This window comes from Chiloscyllium punctatum, chromosome 3, assembly GCF_047496795.1.
Source record: "Chiloscyllium punctatum isolate Juve2018m chromosome 3, sChiPun1.3, whole genome shotgun sequence".
Lineage (NCBI taxonomy): Eukaryota > Metazoa > Chordata > Chondrichthyes > Orectolobiformes > Hemiscylliidae > Chiloscyllium > Chiloscyllium punctatum.
This window is the reverse complement of record NC_092741.1, coordinates 119,490,696-119,511,155: the sequence shown is the minus strand read 5'-3', so window position 1 is coordinate 119,511,155 and position 20,460 is coordinate 119,490,696. Positions and strand designations below refer to the sequence as shown.

The 20,460-nt window shown below is 41.0% G+C and overlaps 1 protein-coding gene across 3 annotated transcripts in view; it reads left to right on the top strand.

The window, feature by feature from the left end:
* b3galnt2 (beta-1,3-N-acetylgalactosaminyltransferase 2) overlaps positions 1-20,460 on the top strand; it is a 37,195-nt gene that overhangs the window by 8,188 nt on the left and 8,547 nt on the right. For 2 of the 3 annotated variants that reach the window (XR_011954921.1, XM_072559372.1), the window contains exons 2-9: positions 9,150-9,267; positions 11,921-11,983; positions 12,725-12,825; positions 14,480-14,673; positions 15,484-15,579; positions 17,661-17,771; positions 18,144-18,234; positions 19,999-20,182. Coding sequence is in view for 2 of the 3 variants with exons in the window: in XM_072559372.1 (XP_072415473.1) it covers positions 9,150-9,267; positions 11,921-11,983; positions 12,725-12,825; positions 14,480-14,673; positions 15,484-15,579; positions 17,661-17,771; positions 18,144-18,234; positions 19,999-20,182 (958 nt within the window). In the remaining variant the exon portion in view is untranslated. The remainder of the gene's footprint in view (positions 1-9,149; positions 9,268-11,920; positions 11,984-12,724; positions 12,826-14,479; positions 14,674-15,483; positions 15,580-17,660; positions 17,772-18,143; positions 18,235-19,998; positions 20,183-20,460) is intronic. The other variant, XM_072559384.1, reaches the window with a different exon arrangement.

Genomic DNA, 20,460 nt, shown 5'->3' with positions numbered 1-20,460 from the left:
ATCCCTCCAAACTCTTCCTGTTCATATACCCATCCAAATGCCTCTTTAATGTTGCAATTGTACCAGCCTTCACCACTTCCTTTGGCAGCTCATTCCATACACGTACCACCCTCTATGTGAAAACATTGCCCCGAATGTCTCTTTTATTTCTTTCCCCTCTCACCCTAAACTATGCCCTCTAGTTCTGGACTCCCTGACCCCAGGGAAAAGACTTTGTCTATTTACCCTATCCATGCCTCTCATAATTTTATAAGCTTCTATAAGGTCACCCCTCAGCCTCCAACGCTCCAGGGAAAACAGCCCCAGCCTGTTCAGCCTCTCCTTATAGCTCAAATCCTCCAACCCTGGCAACATCCTTGTAAATCTTTTCTGAACCCTTTCAAGCTTCACAACATCTTTCTGATAGGAAGGAGACCAGAATTGCACGCAATATTCCAACAGTGGCCTAACCAATGACCTGTACAGCTGCAACATGACCTCCCAACTCCTGTACTCAATACTCTGACCAATAAAGGAAAGCATACCAAATGCCGCCTTCATTATCCTATCTACCTGTGACTCCACTTTCAAGGAGCTACGAACCTGCACTCTTTGTTCTTTGTTCAGCAACACTCCCTCGGACCTTACCATGAAGTGTATACGTCCTGCTAAGATTTGCTTTCCCAAAATGCAGCACCTCGCATTTATCTGAATTAAACTCCATCTGCCACTTCTCAGTCCATTGGCCCATCTGATCAAGATTCTTTTGTAATCTGAGGTAACCCTCTTCGCTGTCCACCACACCTCCAATCTTGGTGTCATCTGCAAACTAACTAACCGTATCTCTTATGCTCACATCCAAATCATTTATGTAAATGACAAAAAGTAGAGGATCCAGTACTGATCCATGTGGCACTCCACTGGTCACAGGCCTCCAGTCTGAAAAACAACCCTCCACCACCACCCTCTGACTTCTACCTTTTGAGCTAGTTCTGTATCCACATGGCTAGTTCTCCCTGTATTCCGTGAGATCTAACCTTGCTAATCAGTCTCCCATGGGGAACTTTGTCAAACGCCTTACTGAAGTCCATATAGATCACATCTATCGCTCTGCCCTCATCAATCCTCTTTGTTACTTCTTCAAAAAACTCAATCAAGTTTGTGAGACATGATTTCCCAAGCACAAAGCCATGTTGACTATCACTAATCAATCCTTGCCTTTCCAAATACATGTACATCCTGTCCCTCAGGATTCCCTCCAACAACTTGCCCACCACCGAGGTCAGGCTGACTGGTCTATAGTTCCCTGGCTTGTCTTTACCACCCTTCTTAAACAGTGGCACCACATTAGCCAACCTCCAGTCTTCCGGCACCTCACCTGTCACTATCGATGATAGATATATCTGAGCAAGAGGCCCAGCAATCACTTCTCTAGCTTCCCACAGAGTTCTTGGGTACACCTGATCAGGTCCTGGGGATTTATCCACCTTTATGCATTTAAAGACATCCAGCTCTCCCTTTTCTGTAATCTGGACATTTTGCAAGATGTCACCATCTATTTCCCTACAGTCTATATCTTCCATATCCTTTCCCACAGTAAATACTGATGCAAAATACTCATTTAGTATTTCCCCCATTTTCTGCGCCTCCACACAAAGGCCGCCTTGCAGATCTTTGAGGGGCCCTATTTTCTCCCTAGTTACCCTTTTGTCCTTAATGTATTTGTAAAAACCCTTTGGATTCTCCTTATTTCTATTTGCCAAAGGTATCTCATGTCCCCGTTTTGCCCTCTTGATTTCCCCCTTAAGTATACTCCTACTGCCTTCATTCTCTTCTTAGGATTCACTTGATCTATCCTGTCTATACCTGACATGTTTCCTTCTTTTTCTTAACCAAACCCTCAATTTCTTTAGTCATCTAGCATTCCCTAAACCTACCAGCCTTTCCTTTCACCCCAACAGGAATATACTTTCTCTGGATTCTCATTATCTCAATAAAATGACGAAAGTTTGCAGAGGAAGAGAAACTCATTGACAGGTCTGCGTATGCTTGATTAATTAAGCAACCTGTACATAAAGATGGGAAACCTTGATGAAGCCAGGCTGAATGGTCAAATGCTTTGACTAGTATATCATAACGAGACTAGTCTAAAGTATGTGGTCATGGGGTCACCTCACTCAGCTAACATGTCCAGTATCAAAATGGCTATTTCTTTTAAAATCATCTTAGATTCCCAAAATGCAACTTAAATTCATAACATTCCCGGATCTCGAGCTCCAGGGAACAACACACACATTCAATCTAGGACGAGCCAGTGTTTACTCAAATCAGACTAAAAAGAGTTAATCTTTCCACCGGCTTCCATCCTGTCTGTCTCTCTGTCTGTCTGTCTCTCTCTGTGTCCCTTGAACCCTTCAATCAGTGAATGTAATATACAGAAGAATGTTTTCTCTCTCTCACTCACACATAAACATGTTCCAACTTTCAGCCTTTGTGTTCCCCAGACTGTAAGGGTAATGAGACATTTACTTCCTGGACCAGTCAAGATGGGGAAGCTGAGTTTCATAAATTCAAACCTGCTCAGTGTGGTATACATGAAAATGTATCAGGATTGTTCTATTACATGCATATTCCACTCAGCTGATTAAATTACAAGTTCTTTTCCTATTGCCTATAAGTTTTGTTAAGTGTCTTCGACATAACCAGAATTTTTAGTTATCCGACATCCCGCTGTGAAATCCACAAGTGAATAAGTACTATTACCTTATTACACTGATTCATTGACACTAAGAACAGATATCCTTAATTCTTCTAAACAAATGCTGCCACCATCACCACCACCACCACCACTACTGTGGTCCTGCACTTTCCCACATCTTCTGTAACAGATGTGTCACATCTAAAACTACAAGCTTTCTCAATATACATCACAGTGCATCCTAAAAATACTCAGCCCAAATCCGCTATCGTCTCTCATTCATCACTTAATCTTTGTTTGTCAAGCATGTTGAACTTTATAGAATTTTTAAGATCATCTGGAATTCAAGAGGTAATCTGTTCAGTGGAGCAGAATAAAATCTTTCAATGCCTGCCACAAGTCCAAAGGTTGATAGGTTATTAACATAACGCTCAGGTCTTTCACACGGTCAGGAGACATATTACAACATATTTTTATCATATTGAAGTACAGTTAACATACAAGACCAGTTTATGGTGGTGTTTATACTCCACATAAGACTCCTCCCATCCCTCTATCTGGATCCATCAGCACATTCTTTTATTCCTTGTCTGCTTGTCTAGCTTCCATCCATCCATACAACATGTCTAAACTTTTCCAGTGGTAGGAAGTTCCACAACAGACCTCTCTGGATAAGGCTGTCTCTTGAATTCCCCAACAAGTGTGCCTCCCTTTTACATAAGGGACATATTTTACCTTTCTTGTGCTCATCCTTGAATGTATTCTAAGTAATTGAAGCTTGGACGTTTTGTTAAAATGTCACCCTTTTTGTCCCTTCTTGCAAACAAAGACCTTTACTGGCTCTGTGAAAGGTCTTTGCCAGGTGCTTTCTCATCCTCCAAGTACTCTCCAGGGAGTTGCCCAAGTAATGGAACAACAAGGAACAATAGCTTTCTTAAAAATAACAGTTTCCTTAGACTTATTCCTGGCAACACATCGTCTTCATATCCTCTTATATTGTTCCCACCTCTCTGTCAGTAACCAGCCAGAACAGTGAACCAGAATACTGGGGAAAATTGTCCCTTTCTGTGATTGGTGTAATAAAATATTTTATGTCCACCTGAGAGTACAGACAATGCCTTGGTTTGATAATTCATTTGAAAAACAGCCCTTCCAATGCAGCAGCACTCCCTCATTCTGACACTGTGTGTCAGGCTATCAGGATTATGGGACTCCATAATACCACACATATATTTACTTGGATTTTAGTAAAGCTTTTGACAAGGTTCCACGAAGTAGACTAATTAGTAAAATTAGATCACCTGGGATTCAGGGTGAGCTTGCAAATTGGATAGAAAATTGGCTTAATGGCAGAAGAGTGGTAGTGGAAGATTTGTGCACCTTGTGTCTCTCACTGTGTCCCACACCTGCACACACACAACATGGCTGCTGGGGAAAGAATAAGCACTACCGCAGTTAGGCGGTAGTGTGGGGGTTAAATAAAAAAAAGAACAGAAGTGTCAAACATCCTGTTCACTCTTAAAAAAATAAAAAGTGATAGTGGAAAAAAAAATAGAAATTGCTGGAAAGTTTCTAGAATCCTACCGCACAAAAACAGACTCTTCAGTCCAACCAGTCCATGTCGAACATAATCCCAAACCACACTAGTCCCACCTGCCTGCTCCTGGTTCATATCCCTTCAAACCTTTCCTATTCAAGTGAACTTAACTAAGTGAATAAATGCAGATTGTTATAACATTTACAAAGCATTTGGACAGGTGCATGAAGAGGAGAGGTTTAAAGGGACATGGGCCAAACTCTGACAAATGGGACTAGTTGAGTTTGGAAACGTGCTCAGCATGGATGAGTTGGACTGAAGGGTATGTTTCAATGCTCCATGACTCTATAAATCTTTAATTTCATTTTATACACATTCAGATTGTAATGCATCAAACATAGCCAGATGATTTCGAGAAATCTAGAGATGGAATAGTTTAGAATTTTACTTTCTTCATCTTTCTGTCTCTCTTTATATAGTCATTATGATGAAGAGTTGAACAACCTCATTGCCTTGCTCAAATTGTGCTCCGTATTAAAGTTCAAGGGATGTTTCAGAGGTGGAGTGATTTCTTTAAGAAAAGGCAGGAAGAGTAAGAGAGTATGAAGCCAGTTAGTTTCATGACTCACATCTTTCAAGTGACTAAGGAGTGCTGGAAGCTATCAGTACATAAGTCTTTGTAAACTGTTCAAGAGGAAGCTAGATAATTACATAAGAGAGGAAAGAACAGAAGGATGCATTCTTGAGATGAAGAAGTGGAAGAGGAGACTTGTGCAGAATGTGGAGTATAAGCACCAGCCCTTGAATTGGTTGGGTCAAATGAACTGTTTCATTGGACATTCATAGCTCCTAAAAATAAAGAATAGCTTTACTTTCTTAGAACGGCAGCACATTTGCGAAACACCAAACTGGCCCAGAGCCATTGTCTTTGGCTGTTTGCTTTGAATTTTCAATCTTGGCAACACTGCCATGTGGGAAATAAGCAGAAATGGAAACCCAGAGTAAATTTCAGTATGATACCCTTAACCACTTGTTGGTTTCAGAACAACTTTTGCAAACACCTGAGAGACAACTCCATTTAGCTAGGGATAGCAGATAAAATAAATCTGTAGAGGAAGGAGAAGGGAAGAAAATACTGTACAAGAGGGTTGGTAAACTCCTTTAGAGTCATAGAGATGTACAGCACAAAAACAGACACTTCTGTCCAACTCGTCCATGCCAACTAGATATCCTAACCTAATCTAGTCCCATTTGTCAGCACTTGGCCCATGTCCCTCTGAACCCTTCCTAGTCATATACCCATCCAGATGTCTTTTAAATGTTATAATTGTACCAGCCCCCACCACTTCCTCTAGCAGCTCATTCCATACACGCACCACCCTCTGCGTGAAAATGTTGCCCCATAGGTCCCTTTTAAATCTTTCCTCTCTCACCCAAAACCTTTTGTTCTCTTGTTTTGGACTCCCCCACTCCAGGTAAAAGACCTTGTCTATTTATCCTATCCATGCCCCTCATGATTTTATAAACCTCTATAAGGTCACCCCTCAGCCTCTGACGCTCCAGGGAAAACATCCCCAGCCTAATCAGTCTCTCCCTATAGCTCAAATCCTCCAAACCTGGCAACATCCTTGTAAATCTTTTCTGAACCCTTCCAAGTTTCTCAAAATCATTCCGATAGGAGGAAGACCAGAATTGCAATATTCCAAAAGTGGCCTAACCAACGTCCTGTATAGCTGCAACATGACCTCCTAACTCATACACTCAGTGCTCTGACCATTAAAGAAAAGCAGAATAACCACCTCCTTCACTATCCTATCTATCTGTGACTCTACTTTCAAGGAAAGGTCTCTTTGTTCAGCAACACTCCCTAGGACCTTACCATTAAGTGTATAAGTCCTGCTCTGATTTGCCTTTCCAAAATGCAGCACTTCACATTTATCTAAAATTAAACTCCTTCTGCCACTCCTCAGCCCATTGGCCCATCTGATCAATATTCCATTATACTCTGAGATAACCTTCTTCACTGTCCACTACACCTCCAATTTTAGTGTCATCTGTAAACTTACTAACTATATCGCCTTTGTTCACATCAAAATCATTTGTATAAATTTAATTGGAAAAATTGAAGCACCATTTCCCAACATAAAATACTTGTAACTCAGTCTTCAGAGAAGATGAGAAATTGTTCAGCATTTGTTTTAAAGTAGATAAATTACCCAAAAATATTGAAGATTACCCATGGATTTACGAAAAGGTTTTGTACTGCAAACCTGTGTATTTGTTACCTCTTCCTTTGGATCATACACAAGGAGGCTAATTGCCCAATTGTTTTTGTGCCTGTTGTTTGGACGAGTTTCCCAATATGTCTCAATATCTTTTCCCTATTGTCCTGAGCTTTTATCATTCTCAAGTATTCATCAAATTTCCTTTAGAAAGTTATTTTTGAATCCGCTTCTGCCAACATTTCAGGTAGTGCATTCCAGATCATTCTTTTTTGTTTTGTGACTTTTATGCCCACATGTAACAATTTGTTGGACAGATTGGTGAGAGGAAGGTAAGGTCAAGAATCGTCTCCAAGCTCCGGTTTCTTTTGAACTCGATTGCACTTTACATTTACTGTGCTTAGTAATATTTAGTATTATTGTTACCATTATGAAAGAATATTCTCTCCATTCATCTCTCTCACTTTTCTAATTAATTCTGCCTAGACTATGTCAGTTTTGCCCATAAGGAGGATCTCTGTGACATCATCGCAATTTTGCTTCAGGGTCCTAAAGACCTTTCACAACAATCACAGCAAGTCACTTGTCTAAGACAAATGAGTCTCATTTCCCCTTACTTTGATCCCTTTGCAAATTGACTTAAGTCTGTGTCCTTGGTTACTGGCTGTACTGCCATTGGAAACAGTTCTTCCTCACCTATTTTCTCAAAACTACATAAGATTTATTTAATCTTTCCTTACTCTTCTCCACTGTAATAAGAATAGCACTCTCAGTTTTACCTAGGCATCCAAGGCAGTGAAAAGTTTGGATATTTATGCAAATGTAATTGAAGTTCTGATCCTAATGGAAGAGAATCTCATTTTGGGGGTTCTACTTCAGATGTAACTGTGGCATGATTAGCCTCTAACTTTGTTGTTTGAAGAATATACTGGCACATTTTGGTGAAGAATTACCTGCGTTTGCTGCGTTGTGTAGAGATTCTCTAATTAGACAATAAAATTGACTTTGTTTGCTGTAAGCCCCACTCTACCTCCTCCAACACATTAGCTGGCAGAATAATGTCAATGGACACTCCATCGGTCCCAGGGCAAATTTTAGCCTTTGCTAACAGCCATAAAATGGATGCTTGGGAATGCAGCACACCCAGTTCACATAGGCATCATATAAAGGATGATGAAAATTGTTTTGTCTTCTCAGTGTGTTTTATTCATATTTGTCTTCATGCATCCATTGGGTTTTTAGTCACTTATCCAAATATGACTTGGAGTAATATTTTGTTTGATTACATCTTCTGAAGTGTTATGTTGAAAATGTTAAATAAGGGCAGTATGTGAACATGGGATCTTTGACCTTTCACTGTAGTTCAGTACATTCAGTTTTGCTCATATGTAGCATCTGCTTTAAGTTGGCTAAATTGTCCGAAAGTATTGTGAATTTTACAAGATTAACAAGATAGTTGGTAATGCAAAGTTGTGGTATTTTATTCTCGTTATAATGAATTGTACAGCTCAGAAGGAGGCCATTTGCTCCATTGTGGTTGTGTGAGGTCTCTGAATCTAATTGAATAACTTATTCATTCACTTGCCCTTACCCAATAGCCCTGAACAACATAAAGCATGATGTTGAGCAGTTCAGTGTGGCATATAACTTATAAAGAGGAATCCATAGAATGCCTACAGTGTGGAAACAGGCCATTTGGCCCATCAACTCCACCCCCCCGCCCACCAAAGAGCATCCCATCCAGACCCACCTATCCTTATAACCCTACATTCCCGATGACTAATCCACCAAGCTTGCACATCCCTGAACACTATGGGTAATTTAGTATGTCTAATCCACTCTAACTTGCATATCTTTGGACTGTGGGAGGAAACTGGAGCACCCAGCAGAAATCCAAGCAGGTAGGGGGAGGATGTCCACGCAGCTAGTTGCTCAAGGGTGAAATTGAACTTGGGTCCCTGGCACTGTGAGGCAGCAGGGAAACTACTGAGCCACTGTACTTCCTACAATAACCTACAATGTGCATTAACATTTGTGGCAGCTGCCACTAAAGCTCAATGGGAAGGGCTGCTGTATATCACTCTCCTGCCATAGGTACTGGGAGACTGGAAATAGTGGGGAATTCCTTTGCCTGTACATTTGACTTGGAACTAAAATTTGTAAGTACAAAGGTTACAGGGAAAAGCTAGGAGAATGTGGTTGAGAAATATAGCCATGACTTAATGGGCTGCATGGCCTAATTCTGCTTCTGTATCTTCTAATCTCATTTTAGGGGTGGTGAGGCACCACATGGTGCTACATAATGCATTGAAAAAATCTGTTTGAGTTTTGTAATGTTAAGTTTGAATTGTTACATAATGTGCCTTTTACAAATTTAATGAATATATTTTGCAGGAAGAAAATTATGATGTTCTCTTGATTTAAGGCCAACACAGAGAATGTATATTCAAGTCCATTTCAGAAATTCAAGGCTGTAATCAAGGCTGACTTTCCAGTGCAGTACTCGGGGAAAACTACTTTCAGATTAGACAAATTGAGTCTTCCTTCGCCCTCTCAGGGAGATGCAAAAGTATTACCTAAAAAACAACAAAATAACTCTCAAAAGTATTTCATTGGCTGTGAAGCACTTTGGTTCTCCTATTATCCTGAAAGGCACTATGTAAATTCACGTTCTTTCTATTTCTTCTCTTGACTGTTGACTTTACTTTGCCAGAGTGGACAACAGATCAGTTCGATATTGTGATTGGTATACTGTCAGCTCGACACCACCATGGGTTACGTAATGCACTCAGAAATACCTGGCTGGGGCATTTACAGCATCTGAACCAGCGGTGAGTCACAAATTATTAAAGCATTTAAGTTATTTTTCTCTTTGAACAATTTTTAGATTAGAAAATAGCTGAGAAGAGTGTGCAATTATATGAAAAATAGCTATTGGTGTAAAAAAAAATCAGGGCTTCTGGAGAAGGAAGTAGAAGAAAGGTTGCAATGTTTAGGGATTCTAAAATCTTACAGCACAGCAGAAGCCTGTTCCCAACAACCCCACCTCCCCCACACTGACTCTTTAAGAAAACCATCAATGAGCTCACCTCTTTTCTCTTTCCCCATGGCCAGGCAAGTCTTCCTTTCTAAATATCTATGTCCAAAATTAGCAAATGAGTGTAAATAACTGAGAAACAAAAACCTTCAAACTTTCAAATAAAGCATTGTTTTTCTTTATTTGACTGACATCAAAGAAGGTGATGAAGGTATCTAGTGATTTTTTTGAAGTTTTATAGTAGATGGAAGAATGGTAAATGCTTTGGCCTACCATGCACAACCTATGCTCTGGAGGATCTCCAGGATGCTTTCTGTATCTTCTTTAATCTTTTGTGTACGAAATGTTGTCAGTGGCAGCAGCTTTCAAGTTTGAATAGCAGCTGATATTGCTGGGGCTGTGAAATTAGTAGGTGGCATGTTTATAAATGTGGTCAATGTGTAAGCTTATGCAGGAAGCGAGGGAGTGAGTGACCACAAGACAGTCAGGAAGAAACAGGCAGGTACTGCAGTAGTCTGTTGAATACACTCCAGTCTCCAGCCAGTATTCAATTCCAAATAGTGATGAAAACAATCGTTCACCTGGTTAGTGTAGCCAGAAACAAGTCCATGGAACACCAGTTATCTCAGCTGTGCAGGGGACAGCAGATTACAAGAGTAATTGTGGTAGAAAATTCAGTAGTACGAGGAATAATTTTTAAAATAATTTAACTTGTGTTTCTAAACAACCAGTTCACCTCTGGCGCGGGTGGGACTTGAAACCTGGGCCTTCCAATCAGTGGTAGGGACTTTACCACTGCACACGAGTGGGCTTGACTGAGCCTTGCATGCTCAGCCTGGCTCTCAGCCATAATACTCACACAATATCTGTCATAAGCAGACTTCATCTTAATCCTTGTATCATTTGTCATCCAGGGAACATTGAGTCTGTTCACTCTAACTTTCCCTTGGGTGGGAATATTTCTTGTCTCAACCTGAACACACTCTTCTTTAAAGACAGCCCATTGTTTGGCTGCAGCTCTGCCTGAAAGTCTTTGATTCCTATTTATTGGGGTCAGGCCCACTCTTACCTGATTGAAGTTGGCTTTCCCCCCAGTTAATATGGGGCGGCATGGTGGCTCAGTGGTTAGCACTGCTGCCTCACAGTGCCAGGGATCCGGGTTTGGTTCCCACTCTGGGCGACTATTTGTGTGGAGTTTGCACATTCTCCCCGTGTCTGCGTGGTTTTCCTCCGGGCGCTCCGGTTTCCTCCCACAATCCAAAGATGTGCAGGTCAGGTGAATTGGCCATGCTAAATTGCTCATAGTGTTAGGTGCATTAGTCAGGGGTAAATGTAGGGGAATGGGCCTGGGTGGGTTACTCTTCAGAGGGTTGGTGTGGACTTGTTGGTCTGAAGGGCCTATTTCCATACTGTAGGGAATCAAATCTAATCTAAAATTGGAGATGCTGGTGTTGGACTGGGGTGTACAAAGTTAAAAATCACACAACACCAGGTTATAGTCCAACAGGTTTATTTGGAAGCACTAGCTTTCGGAGTGCTGCTCCTTCATCAGGTGGTTGTCCAGGAGTAGCACTCCGAAAGCTAGTGCTTCCAAATAAACCTGTTGGACTATATCCTGGTGTTGTGAGATTTTTAGCTTAATCTAGAATCTTTAATCTAGATTGTTACTTGACCTATTCCAGAGCCAGTCTAAACTTTATGGTACAATGATCACTGTTCTCTAAATCTGCCCCTATTGACACTTAATCCACGGTATATCTCATTTCACATAATCAGGTTTAGAAATGCCTCCTTTCTCATTCCACTGGAAGCATACTGATGCAGAAAGTTTCCAAATAATACAGGGATTAAAATGAACAAGAAAAAATCTGCTTATGACCGATGTTTTGTGAGCTGAGAGCCAGGCTGAATGTGGAAAGCTCAGTCCTAGGTACTCCACTTTAGGAAGGATGTGAAAGCATCAGACAGAAGAGGTTCAGAAGTACGGTTCAGGGAGAGAGGACTTCAATTACTCAATAAATTGAAAGAGTTGGGACTATTTTGTTTGGAGAAGATTGAAAAAAGATTTAATAGAAATATCAAAATCTTGAGCTGTTGAGACCGCAGATAAGGGAAACTGTTCCCACTGGGTGGAAGGATCGAGAACAAGAACTTGCAGTTTAAAGGTAATTTGCAAAATAAGCAATGGCAACATGAGGAATACCATTTCCATGTAGCTAGTGGTTAGGTTCTGGAATGCACTGCTTCAGAGTCATTCAAGAGGGAATTAGATTATCAGAAAAGGCAGAATATGCAGGGCCTTGGGGAGTGACACGAGGTGAACTGTTCTTTCAGTGAGCCAACACAGAGATGATAGACTAAATGGCCTCCTTTTGCACTGTAACCATTCTGTGAAGAGTGTAAAGTACATAACACGTATTTAAGTGGTACGTTCATTACATACACAGGTTGTCAACAGAACAACAGCAGAACTATTACCACTGTTTTTGTCCACAAATACAGGAACATTGGTAAGATCTGAAACATTTTTATTCTTTCATGGGATGTAGGCATTTCTGACTGGGCTAAGATTGACTGCCCATCTGTAATTGTTCTTGAGAAGGTGATGATCGTTGCCCTCTTGAGCTGCTGCAGTTCCTTGGTGTGGAGGACGTTGTTGAATATGATGTTGATTCTAGCGTATATCTTTAGTATATGGTGTGCAGACCTCTCATAGTCTTACCCTTTAATGGTGATCATTAAGGCAGGTTGAGGCAGTGGGGAATGTCGGGTTGCCTTGACTGGTTGTGACTGAGTCCAAACATGACCCAGTTGGATAAACCCAGGGATTTTTGTTCTTCCTTTCTGCCTGGATGCATTCTGCACTGAAAATGTGTTCCCTCCATTCACTGGGTCTATATCCCTTCCCAATGCCAGGGTCTCTCTTCTCCACCCTCCACCTAGCTTCACAGGGTCTGTACAGGGTTTGTCTCCCCTCCCCTCTGCCAGCCTTGGTCTATTCCCCTCTTCCCTTCCATACCATGGGACATAGTCCAAAGAATTATCCCTAATGTTTTGGTCAGTATTTATCCCTCAATCAACATAATAAACTCGATTATCTGGTTACTATCACATTTCAGTTTATGGGCACTTTTCTGCACACAAATTGGCTGATGCATTAATTACAATGTCTACTCCAAAGGTACTTCATTGATTATAAACCAAATGAGATCATGAAATGCACTGTAGATTTTTTTTTGTGTCTCTGGCAGTGTCCTTGCAAAGTTTATAATTGGGACTTATGGCTGCGACATTCCTGATGAGGACAGAGAGGATCCCTACTCCTGTCAATTGCTCAACTTTACAAACCCAGGTCAGACTTGCTGGAAATTATTAAAATGCTATACTCTTGTATTTGAGAAGGGAGGACATAATGTACACAAACATACTGGAAATCTGAACATATGCACAGGGAATCTTGTGGCTGGAACAAGTGGGAATTCAGTAGCCTCCTACCATTACCTTATATGGTCAAAGGTCCAGGTGCCATATTTAAAGGGCACTAAGACAATCATTCACTCCTCACTAGACTGGAATGGCACTTAGGCTTCAGGAGGGGACAGCTGCAGTAAAACTTTCAAGCTCCTATTTCCTATCACCTCCCCCTCTATCTCCAGACACCCTGCTGTTTCCCCTCCCAGGTCGATCTGCACCCACCGTTCCCACGATAAGAGTTTAAGCAAGTACAGGAGTCAGGACAAGTAGGGATCTACCCTCTAGATTGTATCCCCCATGTCATGGAGGCCCACAAACTGAGGAACATGGCAGCATAGAAAATAGAAGCAGGAGTAGATCATTCAGCCCTTCAAGCCTGTTCCACTATTCAGTATGATAATATCTGATCATCCAACGCAATACCCTGTCCCGGCTTTCTCCCCATACCATTTGATCCATTTAGCAGAAAGAACTATATCTAACTCCTTCTTGACAATATTCAATGTTTTGGCCTCAACCGTTTTCTGTAGCAGAGAATTCCACAGGCTCGCCGATCTATGGGTGAAGAAATTCCTCCTCACCCGAGTCCTGAATGGCCTACCCCATATTCTTAGATCTGGTTCAGGAATTAATTTATTTCTCACAACGAGTTGTTATAATCTGCAGATCCCTGAAGGGGTGGTAGAAGCAGTTTCAATAGTAGAAAAGGTCAATTTGTAGTGTTAAAGGGAAAATATAAGATGAGTGGGAGTAATTTAGTAGCCATGTCAGGGAGCTGGTGCAGTGCCCTTCGAAGGGCTTATGCCTGAAACGTCGATTCTCCTTCTCCTTTGATGCTGCCTGACCTGCTGTGCTTTTCCAGCAACACATTTTTAAGCTGGTGCAATGTCCCAAGTGGCTTACTCTGCTGACTCTGTGACAAGCAGCATGTTTTAGCTTCATTATAAACTAACCTTAGCTAATAATTTAATGTAGATCATTAAGTTTTCCATGTGGTCAGTATTCCAATGCAGAGAAACAATTATGAGTTAAGGGTGTGAATTTGATTCTGTCCTGTGCATGAGTCTTAATGTATCACTGTGTTTTGTCAGCCATGAATTAGTAAACAACATTTGTACTGCTGAGTCAGAACATTGTGGTTCAAGTCTTAGTTGTGATGAGCACACAATCTCAGCAGATACTCATTATGGAGGGAGCGCTGCACTGTTGGAGATGCTGTTCCCCAGATGAGATGTTAAATTGAGGCCTTATCCATCCTTTCAATCAGATGTGAAAATTTCTCCTTTGAAGATAAGTATTCTTCCCAATGTTTTCCCTCAGCTGGTATTTATCTCCCATCCAGTATCACTAAGATTGATGATCATTAGTTAACACTATATAGCTTGCTAAGTGAGAGTGATGTGATTCCTATATTGCAACAGTGACATCACTGCAAATATAGTTATTGGCTGTAAAGTATAATACTGTAGAATGTCTAGAGGCTGTGAGAGATGCTATAGAAATGTAAATCGTCCTTTTCTTTCTTTTTGCAGTTGTAGGCCAGGAAATTGAAGCTGTCAGTCTGTTCGGAACTCCTGCTTCAACATTGCTGGGAAGCAAGATTTCAAAGATTGACTTCCGCGTTCTCCATCCCATTATTATTACAAGAGTTGGGGTATTCCATGATCAGAGAGGAGCAGGTTTTCATCAGAATCTCACTGTCCGACTCTACCAAACCACGCTGGAGGTAAGTCTCCCCACTTAGTCATGACTCCTATCAATCCCTGAGTTGAGCTTCCAACCTCCTAACCTTGTCCACCACCTAGGCTGCCTTTGTCCACATTCATCATTTCACGTTTCTCAGTTCTTGCCTCAGCACGTCTGTTCAAAGTCTTATCAATTCATTAGTTACTTCTGTACTCTTGGCAACCCGACCATCCTGCACCCATCATAAACTTCAACGTGTACATAACTCACACCAAATTTAATTTCTTCATCATCATTGTGTTTGCTGAGTTAAGTTGACTCCACAACTAGCAATGCCTCAAATATGAAATTCTCAATTTTCAAATAACTCTAAAAGCCTTACATTATTGTTCACCTTGTAATCTGCACAGGCCCAATAAGTTTCCTTGTTTCTGTAACTTCCTCTAGCCCCTACAACCCTCCCTCTCTCTGTTGCCTCCTCCAGACACTACAACCCTCCCTCTCTCTCTGTAACCTCCTCCAGCCCCTACAATACTCCCCCTCTCTCTGTAACAGCTTCCACCATTGTGGTGCTCATTTTAGACTTAGGCTAAAATCAGAATGGGTCTCAAATATTAGATTAATTTTTTTAAGTCATTTTTATCTCATGGGTATTGCAGTCATTGATAAATTATCAGAGCCCCTAGAGAGAGTTGTGATGGTTAAGGTAACCAAATGATTAGCTGGCACATTACATGGGAAACAGATTGAACCAGCCAGCACTGTAACAATTTGTTGGAACTCTAGCCTGTTGTTTACAAACTCTCAGAGTGGAAGTTGTTGCTGTATTATTGTGTGAATATTTTACCAGGAGGTGATTGCCAGTGCCCGCTTCAGTCCGCTCAGCTCGGGAGTGCAAGTGAACCAACTGTGGTATAAACCAGTGGAAAGATTCCTTTTACCTAAGGTACAAGCAAAGGTTTAAGAATAGTTTTGTTCCTTTTCATTTGCTGATCTTGCTGAGTGACTTTTTAGAAAATCCAATCTGTATTGTGTGCTGCATCCTTTGTGATATTTCTTCTCCCCAGTCTACTCAGGTCTTGCGATGAAGTATTCTGCTTAGATGTCTGCAAAGCTACTGTTAACCGGCCCATTAAGAACTGGATGATAGCAATCTTGGGAGAAAGTGAGGACTGCAGATGCTGGAGATCAGAGTCAAAAGTGTGGTGCTGGAAAAGCAGTCAGTCAGGCAGCATCCGAGCAGCAGGAGAGTCAACATTTTCGAGCATAAGCTCTTCATCAGGAATGTGAGCTTATGCTAGAAATGCCGATTCTCCGGCTCCTTGGATGCTGTCTGACCGGCTGTGCTTTTCCAGCACCGCACTTTTTGACTCTGATAGCAATTTTGGGTGACCTCCCCCCCAATGTTTTCCTCCTCTTTCCCAAAGGAAAGTACCAGGTTCCTAGTGTGGTTTGCTTCACTCTGGTCCTCACACTTCACATCCAGAGGATTTGCATTCTGAGCCCATTTTATTAGCTGGTTTTTTAGATTAGATTAGATTACTTACAGTGTGGAAACAGGCCCTTCGGCCCAACAAGCCCACACCGCCCCGTCGAAGCGCAACCCACCCATACCCCTACATCTGCCCCTTACCTAACACTAAGGACAATTTAGCATAGCCAATTCACCTGCCCTGCACATCTTTGGAATGTGGGAGGAAACCGGAGCACCAGGAGGAAACCCACGCAGACACGGGCAGACTGTGCAAACTCCACACAGTCAGTCGCCTGAGGCGGGAAATGAACCCGGGTCTCTGGCGCTGTGAGGCAGCAGTGCTAACCACTGGTATTTGTCTTCTTTTGGGGATATCAATGTGGCTGCATCAGCCATTCTAAGATATTGCTCACTATCTAGTGAGTTAAAAATATAATGTATATCAGCCTAATAGATTAAGGTTTATTTTGTTTTGTTACAAAGTCCAACTTAATCTATCCATTTTCTTCAATTATCCTCCGATTGCTTACCTTCCCTTTGCTCTTCAAGATTTTTAAACCTGTCATCATTTCCCTCAGTCTAGCTCCATGTCCATCTCTCCAGAAGATAACGTTTTGATCACTTCAGTCTGAAAACCACCTTGCTCACAATGCCAAAACTAACCTGGCCAGAATCTCAAATGATGTTCCTTGTGGCAGCGGCCACTGTGTGTTAAACTTCAATCCCTCCATTATTGTTTCTTCAGTGTACATTGTGATATTTATTATACCTTCACCCTATTAAATTCTATCTCAAATATGACGTCTCCATAATTCACTTTGCAAAGATAGTTCCAGAACTATTTATTGGCTTCAAACTCATCATTGCATTCAATTCAATTTAAACCATGTGCCTAGAGTATGAACTTCGATGACAGTGTCCAGTGACACTATCACCAACCTTCACTTTTTCCCTCACACCGCAGTCCGTCCCTTGTACCTTCTGTATGTGACTCTCTTCCTGATTCTCCAGATTGTCCATCAGCTATAAGACACAAGTCAGGAGTGTGATGGAATATCCTTCACTTGGCTGGATAAGTGCATCTTGAGAAACTCTACACCATCCAGGGTATATGATTGATATTCCACCCATCACATTTAAATATTCACTCCTTTCACCAGTGATGTGCATAGGCAGCAGTACATACCTTGTATAAGATACAAAACTCCCTTAACAGCACCTTTCAAACCCATGACTTTTACCACCTAGAAGGACAAGGATGGAAGATACATAGGAACACCACAACCTGCAAGTTTCCCTCCAAGCCAGTCACCATCCAGACTTGAAACTATATTGCTGTTTCTGGACTGTCGTCCGATTATCATCCTGGAACTCCCTTTTTAGTGACATTGTGGACATAGCAAATAGACTACAGTGTTTAAGAAGGTAGTTACCCGTCCTTTACGAGGGCAGTTGGGAATGGGCAATTAACAATGATCCTCACATCTCATGAGTAAATTAACAAAAATGTGTAAAATCTCAAATCATGAAATTTAAAACACTTGTTTTGACAGGGCTTTGAAGGCACCATTGCTTGGGAGAGCCAAGACTCTCAGTACCTCATTACCACAAACCTCACTGATGTCGTCCTTGACAGTGGAGGAGGTGTTCTTAGATTTTCTGCAGTAAGTCAATCTTTGTGTTACAGTAACTTAACTAGTCAGGACTACTACAGAAAAGTGATTAGGAGCAGAAGACTCTCTCCTGGGAAGACATTGGGGAATGACTACTATTGGAGGTACAGTGCTGAGGATGTGTTGTGCAGTTGTGGGTATAGTGCTGAGGGAGCACTGCAAGAGGCAATATTGTGGGAATGTTGCACAGCTTTTTCAATTAAATGTGCAAGAATGTGACTGATTAGTATTAAAGGCATGTTAACTGTGGTAAAAATATTATGCTGGGTATTGATTTTAAGCATGTGTGTTTATGTACATTATTTGTTTACATTTTTCCCTTCTAATTTTCCTCCTAATTTTTCACCGGTTGTTGTTGTATAGGCTCAGCTTCAGGCAGAGAAGCAGGTGATTCAGGATGGTTTTGGACAGAATGTGGCCGCTGTGGCTGGGGGCTTTACCTACACCATTCATGGTAAGTCAGTGAAAGACCAAGCTGCAACCCTGTAAACTGTTTAATCCCTTAAGTTTAAAAAAGATGTTGCTGAAACAGTCATGTAGGGAAATAACTAGAAAAGATATTGGCCTTAAAGATTCAATAGTCTGAGCACCTAAGAGGTAACATAAAAGCTCTTTAGTGTGACAAAAGAAGTTACGAAAATTATCATGATGCTGTCAAAATCTGACAGATGCATTGATATCCCAAATAGAAGGAAAAGTTACTATCTTACCTGGATTGGGTCTATATGTGTGTCCAATCCTTCATTGATTTGATTGATTCTTAATACTGTTTCAAGTGAGCTCAGAATTGCCTCAAACTGATGGCAACTAGGAATGGGCAAGGTACCCATATACACTTGTGGAGAACAATGTTTTAAAAATACTTTCTGCATAATTTACTGCCATACTATATTATTGTCATTAAGTAACTTTAGCACGAATAGCATAGGGTCAACATGGTTTTATAAAAATGACCACTTGTTCGGCAAAATTGTTAGAGCTTTTGAGAATGAAACTAGTAAGGTAGATAAAGGTGAACCAGTAGATGTAATATACTTGAATTTCCAAATGCCATTTGATAAGATGTCACAGATAAAGTTAATACACAAGGTAAGGTCTTATGGAGATGAGTGGCTACATTAGCACAGATATAGGATTGGTTAATAGTAAGGAAACAAAGAGTAGGGATTCGCAGGTAATTTTCAGACTGTGCCTAGTGGAATGCCAAGCCTTAGTTGTTTACCATCTTTACTGCTGTCTCTTCATCTGTCATTGATATTGTATCTAAGTTTGCTAGCGATACAAAGGTGACAAGGACACAAAGAGGCTGGAAACAGTCATAGACAGCTTAAGTAAGTGGACAGTAAGGTGGCAAATAGAGTATAACTTGGAGGAAGGGTGAAGTTATTCAGAAGGCAAAGCAGAATATCCTTTTGAAAGATACGAAATGTGGAAATATTAATGTTCAGAGACTTTGGTGCACTCATGCAAGGACCATAAATTTTGCCTGCAAGTACAGCAAGCAATTAGTAAAGCAAATGGCATATTGGCTTTATTGCAAGTGGATTGAAGTAAAAGAATAAAGAAGTCTTGCTACAATTGTACAGGACTTGAGGAGACAACACCTGGAATATTTTCTGCAATTCTGGTTTCTATATTCCATTGAAGACAGAAGAGTAAAAGTTCGTTATATTGGTCCATGAAATGAGAGGATTGTTCTACAATAAGCCGAGTAAATTGGCATCTATTCTTTAGAGCTTGGAAGAATCAGACATGATTCTGTTGAAACATTGAAGATTCCATTGAAACATTGACAAATGGGTTGTTTTACCTGATTGGGGAATCTAGAAGCTGGGGGGCACAGTTTTAGGATAAGACATTGATCATTTCAGACAGAGATGAAAAGAAAAATCATCACTTGAGGTTTTTTTTTGGAATTCTCTACCAATTATTAAATATATTTAAGGCTGGGATATGCAGATTTGTGGCCTGTTGGAATCCAAGGATTTGGGGAAACAGGTGAAAAAAATGGAGTTGAAGCCCAAGATGTCATTGATAATTGGATTGAATAGTCTCAATGGATCATATAGTATGCTTCTGTTTCTGTTTCTGTGTTGACTCTTTGCAGTTTTCTGACACAATAAGCACCCTATTACCCCCATGATAACTTGCCTGAAATTTAATAATGAGGATTCCTACAAGACCAGATTCAACTTGTCATTTTACTTATCTTTTTTAGATGGTGCTACACTCTTGGAAAGCCTCACCACTAGGCCCAAGCGGTTTGAAATCCACAAAAATAAGCTCAGGGAAGAAGATGCTGCCTTACAAAAAGAAAGCCAAACCTATCAAGATATTGTTTTTGTAGATGTAATAGACACATACAGAAATGTGCCACACAAGTTGCTTCAGTTTTATCAGTGGTAAGGGATATTCTTCACTTTGTTCACACTTTGTGTCACTTCTGGTTCAGAGGATTGCACTCTCACCTCTGCATCTAAAAAAATGGCATCAAATCCCATTCTGAAAGTTGAGCACAAAATTCAGCTTGACACTCCCAATGCCAGTACTGAGGGAGTGTAAGCTATTGGAAGTGCCAACATTTTGATGTGAGTTCAAACTGAGGTTTGGTGTCCTCTCTCAGGCAGACAAATAACATCACACGGCACTTTATAGAATAAAAGCAGAGAATTTCTCCCCA